The sequence below is a fragment of the Mytilus trossulus genome, chromosome 3, assembly GCF_036588685.1.
Source record: "Mytilus trossulus isolate FHL-02 chromosome 3, PNRI_Mtr1.1.1.hap1, whole genome shotgun sequence".
NCBI classification, from domain to species: Eukaryota; Metazoa; Mollusca; class Bivalvia; order Mytilida; family Mytilidae; genus Mytilus; species Mytilus trossulus.
This window is the reverse complement of record NC_086375.1, coordinates 24,216,816-24,225,746: the sequence shown is the minus strand read 5'-3', so window position 1 is coordinate 24,225,746 and position 8,931 is coordinate 24,216,816. Positions and strand designations below refer to the sequence as shown.

The window sequence follows — 8,931 nt, the reverse complement described above, 5'->3', positions numbered from 1 at the left end:
AATAAGTTGGCAAAATTTGAAAAGTTAAGCACAAGTGCCAAACCTAACTGGCTTTTCATTCAAGAAAACCTAGAGGCATTTAACAGTGTTGCAATTTAAAATAAATGTTTTGAATTCAGAAAACTATCAATATATAGAGTACAGATATTGTTTTAATTTGGCCTTTGGGAATATTTGCCTGTTAATTGAAGATATAATTGTTATATGCCTTTTCAAATATATGTGTTGCTCTGGTCTGGCTATGGTTTTAAATCTAAGAATGAAGTTGGTTATCTCCATAGCTATATGATTTATATCAACATCATTGTTCCATCAGATATACATATATATAAATCATTGTAATACATGTACATTACTTTGCTCTTCATATGCTCTTTAATTGGAATAAAATATCTTGTCTCATACCACATTTCTTTATTTTAGTACTGACAGGTTAACTTTTAAAAGCATTTAAAGTAAGTGAGTTGATGACAAGCTTTGTCAATGATTGTAAATCAAGATAATATTATGAGGTTTTTTTTATTAGGTAAATAATTTTATTAAACTGGTTATCTCAATTAAAAGAACTGACATTCTGCTGTGATACTATGAGATTATGTCTGATATCAGAAAATAAATTTCTTTTTGTTGTCCTTTTTCAAAAAAAAAAATTTGAACATACTGTATTTAAGTAATTTTTGTTTTTGTCTGAGACTACTATAGCATGGGAGGTGACCACAATCTCTATATTATACATTGAAGTAGTCTCAGGTTTTTGTAGTCCAATTGACTATGCATTTTAGAGCAGGTAAATGTGAATTTGGATTAAATTTGAAGTTGATTCAGTATATTTAATGACATATTACCACTATTTTATTTCATCAAAGCATTTTCAAGTTTTATTTACTGGTCAGCTTAGGTTATTATCCAATCAATAATTTAATTGAAAGGACTTAACAGTTGGTTGCAGGACATTTGAATTTAAATTTAAGAAAGAAGAAAAAAATATAAAGCAAAACTTGAATATCATATATATTAGGATTTATGATAACTGTAGGATATCAGATTGCAATACAGCTTTTGTTCAGTTATCTTTGTGTTGATTATTATGTTTTAAATCCCTTTCTGGTTCTTTGGATTTTCAGATGTTTTTCTCTTGATTAAGGCAAGTAACAGAACACAACTTATGCAGTTTCTTATCTCAGGGTGAATCCCGACAATTTTAAACATAAGTGGTGGTTTTCTCAACCAAGGATAAAAAGGAGGATTCCAACTATATGATCCCATTCAAATGCATTAATCTTCCATAAAAAGAGGAGGTTCCAATCACCAGACTCCCTTAGATCTGCAACTGTACATGTATCTTAAAGCAGCTATAATAATACAAAAATTGTACATGTACTTCTGGCCACTGCAGATTGATTTTATTTTCAATCTATGGTAATGCTCACAATTTTGAAGACTATTTCCTTTTTTTCTCCATATTTTTGTTTACATGCAACCTTCTGCTACTGCTTCTATTGTAACACAGGTTCTTCTGACAAATGACTGATAAACCCATCTTGTATCCTTTAAACTTGCTAGTTGATGTAAGAAATTTTACTTGTGTTTCTTAGTATTTAAATACAAATGATTCTAATTTTTATAAAATTAAAAAAAAAACTATCTTGAGTATTAAAAACTTATGTTTTATAACGTTCAAATGAGGTTCAAAATACTATTTTCAAGTGAATTAAGAAATCCAACTTAAGTTATCAATTATGTTCTCGTACAATTTCAGCACATTCCTGAACATCAATTATCAATTAATGAAGTTTCTCATAATGCAACATAAAAATCTCTAAAAATTTATTGTCATTATCTGAGGCAGAAGAAATCATTTTTATCTGAAGTATAAAGTCATGCTTATGTTTTATATAGCACAATCTACGACACAACCAAATCCGTTGACCCAGTGTATTGATTCTACATATATCAAATGCAGTGACAGCCATGTCTGTAAAGATACTTACTTACGAAGATTATGTCCAGTTACATGTAAACTATGTGGTAAGTGTTTTGGGACCGGAATGCCCTCAAAGAAAACCACACAGACAGGTACACGCGTCGGGAGTTATAACTAGTGGCTCACCATCATATATATAGATATAAGACAATGTGGAATGAGTGCCAATGAGACGACTCTCCATCAAGGGTCGCAATTTGTAAAAGTAAACCTTAATGGTCACAATAGAGTCTTTAACACGAACGAACAAAAGTAATAAAGGGTTTTAAAAATACTAGTTTAAAACCATTCTAACGGGAAATCCAACGGTCAAGTCTATAGAACAGAGAGAAAAAACCATGAACATCAGGTTTCTTACTTAGGACAGGTTCAACCAAATGCAACGGGTTAAAACGATCCAATAGGAATCAACTTTACCCTTACCTGAAATAATATTGTAACATCACAACAAAAAAAGACACACTTTTGAATATTGATTAAAATTGCTCAACTAAATAAAAAAAAATTAACACAAACAAGTGAATATACACTGACCACACTCATTTGATCTATGACAAATGTAAATACAAAATCAATTAAATAATAATATTATTCAGTTCAGTAGTTGTCGTTTATTTATGTGGTTCATAAGTGTTTCTCGTTTCTTACCGGTTTTTTTTTCTCATATAGATGTCACCGTTGTTTTTTCCCCGTTTGATTGAATTTACACTTGTAATTTTTGTAGCCCTTTATAGCTTGCTGTTTGGGTAATGGTTAATCTTATGACATGTGACCTGGATGAAGAGTTGACTCATTGGCACTCATACCACATATTTATATGTCTATTTAGGGAATAACTTTCTTCTTATATTGAGCGAGCAGTTTAAAAAATATGATTTATTTCACGACTTAAATTTTATTATTGATTACCAGCACTGCTGCCTTTAGGATATTATGATTAAGTACCTACGGAACATTCAGTATTTCTAGATTTTAACCTGCATAATGACGATCACAAAGACACTTGATGAACTTTAATAGTGCAAGGACATATATTTAAAGTGGTCTATTCCCGTCAAAGTCATTCGATGTTTCAAGAAAATAATGAGTTTTTATCTCATTAAACTCCGTCAAAGTTGTCTTTGACTACTGTTCATCGACTTTAAATGATCATTCCAAATTGTTTACCTAGTTTTCTTGAACAAAAAATTCTCGTGAAAGTGTCCACGGTCCTTTATTCAATTGTAACCATAACGGTGTTGTAGTTCATAGACAATATTTGATTTCAACAATTAATCGGTCAATTAATCGTTAATTTTTTTGCGTTTCGTGTACAGAAAGATGTTTGGACATTGCACATTGTACTAAACGATGGTCATAGCAATGATATTTCAAATATGAACATGCATGTATGTATTTTACTTAAAACTTTTTGCAGTTCAAACTACGACTCCGCCGTGTGTCGATGTTACTTACATAGATTGCGATGACAGTCATGTTTGTAGCAATGCATATCTTCGACAAAAATGTCCAATGACATGTGGCATATGTGGTAAGTATGTTGCCTTTTTGCTTCTAGGATAAGCAATAGTGGTGTCAAAACTTATGAGACTAATTTAACTTTGATATTATGCTAAGGACGTAGTTCCTAACAAACTTCATATGAATTCACAATTTAGGAGGTACGGACAAAAGTAGAAAACCACTTAGCACAAGTACTAAAGGTATGCTGATATATAAACAGCAAAAGCGTCTGAAGTTCATTAGTTTTAGAATTTAATTCTGCAGATAAGAAATACAGTATTGATTTTCATTCAGTAGATTAGATGTGAATTTTCTTCAAGCGGCTACGTCTATAATTTATGTAATAGTATGGAAATTTAAACCGACTACCACTAACAATAATTTATTTGCTAATATTACACTCATGCCATAGTATATATATTTTAACATTTTGTAATTACTGTAAAATCTCTTAAATATAAGTTCATTCCTAATAAGCTTGTTATCTATAACGAGATTTGACAAATTCAAAAACGCTTTTCTGTGTCATTTTGATCTCTTGTTGAGAGATGTTTCATTGGCAATCGTACCACAACAACTTTTTTTTGTTATTTATCAAAATTTGAAAAATTATTCCATTGGATTTTTCGATATCATGAACTAGTCAAAACATTTACAAAATTTTATCATCGGCACACGGACATCATTCGTAAATATAAATCAACATACGAATATCTTTTAAGTTCAGGTATTCACATCCAGTATTTTAAGGTAATCGTCTATACAAAGCCAAAATGTCGTCATTTACTTAAAAATCCAACTCAAACTTTACACAGACTTATTCAAAGTCGTTATATAGTTATGATACTGTTGTCATCAAGACACAAGTATCCGGCCATGTCCACTCTGTGTAATATTTGTATTTGTATCCATCTGACGAATTAAGCCTTTTACCAATGCTTTTTATGCCCCACCTACGATAGTAAAGGGCATTATGTTTTCTGGTCTGTGCGTCCGTTCGTTCGTCTGTTGGTTCGTCTGTCCGTCCGTTCGTCCCACTCCGGTTTAAAGTGTTTGATCAAGGTAGTTTAGACTTTTGACCCCAATTTCACGGTCCATTGAACATAGAAAATGAAAGTGCGAGTTTCAGGTTTAAGTTTTTGGTCAAGGTAGTTTTTGATGAGGTTAAAGTCCAATCAACTTGAAACTTAGTACACATGTTCCCTACTTTTGATGCCAAATTAGAATTTTTACTCAATTTCACGGTCCATTGAACATGGAAAATGATAATGCGAGCGGGGCATTCGTGTTCTTTGGACACATTCTTGTTATAATTCGTTCTTATGCTGTACAGTTACACCACTGTTCCAATCGCGTTAACATTTTTAACCCCTCAATAATCTGTATGTATGTGCCTGTCCAAAATCATGAGCATGTAATTCAGTGGTTGTCGTTTATTTACGTGTTAAATGACGTATTTGTTTTCGTTCATTTTATATTTCTTGTACATAAATTAGGCCGTTAGTTTTCAAATTTTATAGTCCCTAGTGTTGACAGTGGAATACTTGCCATTAATTTTTATACCCCTTTTAAATTTATTTCTCCATGTTCAATGCCTCAAATTGCAAGTAGGGGGATGAAATTACACTGTAAAAAAATTGTGGGTCCAGAATTTTAAAGGAAAGTAGTGATTTGGTCCAGCTGAAAAAGGTTGAAAATGAGCACTTCGGAAGCTGTCAAAAGATTTCAAGACGCCCTAAAGATAAAATTGTCCATATTTTGAGTTAGAGACGATGAAGTTTTCTATAATTTTGATATAATTTGTCCCAAAAGTAGTACAACACACTGTAAAAGTTTCATTGAGAAAGCGCAGGTGGGATTTTTTTAATTTTCATTTATGTTCTAAAAGAAATGCACTACGAATTAATTGTGTTCTCGGACCATTTCGGCCCTTTTATAGCTGACTATGCGGTATGGGCTTTGTTCATCGTTGTTAATTTCTGTGTTATTTGGTCTCTTGTGGAGAGTTGTCTCATTAGAAATCATACCACATCTTCTTTATATATATATATATATTTGATTAACTCACAGAGTATTTGCATCAGAATTTAACACATTTATTCTAAAATCAGATTTTGGTATGCTACGGTTTATGTTCTTTTCATATTAATGGATGGTATGATACTGCATCCCTAACGGGAGGGATTGTGCTTCATTTACATATGATGAAGACATAATCTTTTAATCAGTTTAATTGAGGTCTGGAGCTGGCATGTCAGTAACTGCTAGTAGTAGTTTTTTTTCAATTATTTATCATTGTCATTTTGCTTTGCTTCTTGTATTCTGATATCGAACTCGGTGAGGTTTACAATAAGTTTTACTGTGCAAGCTTTTCCCAAGTGAGGAAACTTTGTCTTTGTTAGTCTTATATGTCTTTTTAAATTTTATTTGATTCATATATTTTGGAGTCTAGTGTGTCGTCCACTTTTACTAACATTTTTGGTTTGGGGCAAGCTGAAGCCCGCCTCCGGTTACGAGATTTTCTTGCTGTGTTGAAGACTCATAGGTGGCTTTGGGCACATTTCCCTTTACCATTCTAAATTTTATTAAATTTCAAATTTTCAAATGAAAAAAAACGATAATTTATATTAATCATATACATATAAACAAAGACCGTTTTTGTTGATAGAAACATACTCAACTGGTGCTCGACTAAAATACTGTTGCATTACTACTACCTATCAACAGCAATTGTAGTGCCATTAAAAAAAATGTTAAAAATTATAGAAATAGTGCCATATAAATTATTTCAATTTGGAATCTAGATATGTGTTCAATCGTCACAACTCGGCCGATTCCGTACCTCATTTAAGGGCATACGATACAGTTACAGGGAAGGTAATGACGTTGCTAACGTAATTTGCTATTTTCGCGACGTCAAACTGTGACTTATCGGGAAAAGATGCATTTTTCGACTGATTTTTATCATTCAAACTGATTTAATTTGAAAACGTGGACCCCTATTTTTCAAAACGGCATTTTGTTTCATTTTGCAGGGAGATTATGTCACCCAAATTTTATAAAACTGTAAATAGAGGATTTTTTTTAATTTTGATAAACATGCAGTAAAAAAAACGTTTTTTCCTCAATTCATGAACATTTGATAAATATGAGTTATTTTTTAATAAAAAATTGCATATTTTTTTAAGATATTTATAAAATACAGAAATTACCGATTATTTAACAACAAAAAAATTGTGTTTATCTTTTATAACAAAAAAAGTTATGTCTTTCTTTCGAAAAAGAAATTACGGCCACAAATCTGAATTTAGAGCAATTATACAAAATTTCGACCTCATTTTACTCAAAAAGTAGCACATGAAGGTATATTTTTTTTATTACATATTTGATTTGACCAGGTGAAAAATAGCCTATATGCAAATTTTCATGAATTTGTAAATACAGGATCAGAACTGTATCGTATGCCCTTAAGGATAGAAGGAGAGAAGCGGAGTCACCCGAGGGTTGCCGATTATATATGTGTTTTATACCAGGTCCCAGTTACAATAAAACCTTTTATAATTCCAAAGACAATGTTTGACCGTTCATAAAATGTGGTTATTGATGAATAACACAACTTAAACGCATTAAAGCTTTGTATTTTTGACCTTCGAACACACAACGCTATATGTTGATTATGTTCATAATAACTGTTATGTCTTTCAATTTCTGATTATTATTTTTACACTTAAACACATGTTTATTTTCTGTTACAGCCGGATCATTGAAAATTACAACTCCTAGATGGATCCACATCATTGGAAAATGAAATATAGGTTCCTTGCAAATCTTATTGCATTGACTGGATATTTTTCGAAAAGAGGAAAGAGGGGGTTCTTGATTTTGATACGATCTTTTTCTATGTTTTTGGAAGCTTAGCTTGAAATTCCATGCAGATAAATAGCAAAAGTTTTAGTTTTTGTTATTCTTTTTTTTTCAATAGTGAACATTTGGTAAGAAAACTTGATTGTTTTTTTTTAATGTACACTATCAAACTATTACATGCACATTAAGTTCGACAAGTATTTGAATACGATATGAGTTTAGATAGTTTTGTAATAGCTGACACACTGAGTTGGATTAGTTTTTTTGAGGGGTGGGGGAATAAAGTGTTAAAGTCAGTAATTACTTGAAATAAAAAGAAAATCGACATTTAATATGATTTTCGGTATTGAAATACAGCCGCAATGTAAAAACACTTGTAATGCAATAACATATATTGAGAATGGAAATGGGGAATGTGTCAAAGAGACAACAACCCGACAATAGAACAGACAACACCAGAAGGTCAACAATAGGTCTTTAATGCAGCGAGAAACTCCCGCGTACTGTATGTTTGTTTAAAAAAAAAAAAAAAAAAAAAAAAATCATCAAAATGAAACTTAAAATCTGTAAAAGCAACCACCGTTAAATAGGCTATTTAACAATTCCTTTCTCAATCTTATTTAACAAACATTGGTAATTTAATGAACCAATTGTTTTACTGTAACACTGTCTTTCAGTTTTAAAAGAGAATTCGTGCGTGTGGGAAAAAAAGTCATATGTCTGACGATATTAAATGCATCCCGGTTATTATAAGGGTTCTTGTTGGTCAGTCTTTAGTTTTCTATTTTGTGTTTTGTATAATTTTGTTTAGTTCTTGTTTGGATCAATTTTCGTTTTTACCAGTGCCTTATTAGTTACTTTTCTACTTTACATCACTTTGACCATCCCTTTCGGATCTTCCGCCTCTCTTTTGTAAACATCTTTACTCTATGCGATACTTATGTTTAACACGTGGTACATTTGATCTCTCTCAATCCTAATTATATATAACTGTTTTGCACATTTTGTCCGTGAATGCCAATGGAAACTACGCCTCTGACTTATGAGAAGTCAATGAAATTATTAGAACCAAATAAGTACATGCTTTTTATTAAATTTTTAAGGTCCTTTATATAAAACTTTGAGTAAATCCAGTAATTAGGATAGAAATTAGAAGCACTGAGATCTTAATCACAAATGAACTCCACACAATTTTAGTGGTCCTGTCACAACTCGGGCCCTTTTTTGTGGATGCCTGTTGTCATAAATCAATGTATGCTTGTCATTGATGGAATGTGGGCTTTATTTCGGGGCTTTTTACAGCTGCCTATGCGGTATGGGCTTTGCTCATTGTGGAATGCCGTGCGGTGAACTATAGTTGTTATTCTTGTGTTACGTGTGAAGAGTTATGTCACTGGCAATCATAACACATCTTCTTTTTAGCTCACCTGGCCCGAAGGTCCAAGTGAGCTTTTCCCATCTCTTTGCGTCCGTCGTCCGTCGTCCGTCGTCGTCGTCGTCGTCGTCGTTAGCTTTTACAAAAATCTTCTCCTCTGAAACTACTAAGTCTGGGCCAAATTTAACCAAACTTGGCCACAATC

General features: G+C 32.0%; 1 protein-coding gene across 1 annotated transcript; it reads left to right on the top strand.

Moving 5' to 3' along the window:
• Positions 1–771: 771 nt before the first annotated feature.
• LOC134710557 (uncharacterized) lies at positions 772–7,359 on the top strand. The gene is made up of 4 exons (XM_063570928.1): positions 772–787; positions 1,900–2,028; positions 3,402–3,515; positions 7,243–7,359. Exons 1-4 carry the CDS (start codon positions 772–774, stop codon positions 7,293–7,295), a joined length of 312 nt encoding a protein of 103 aa, XP_063426998.1. The 3' UTR covers positions 7,296–7,359.
• Positions 7,360–8,931: the final 1,572 nt, after the last annotated feature.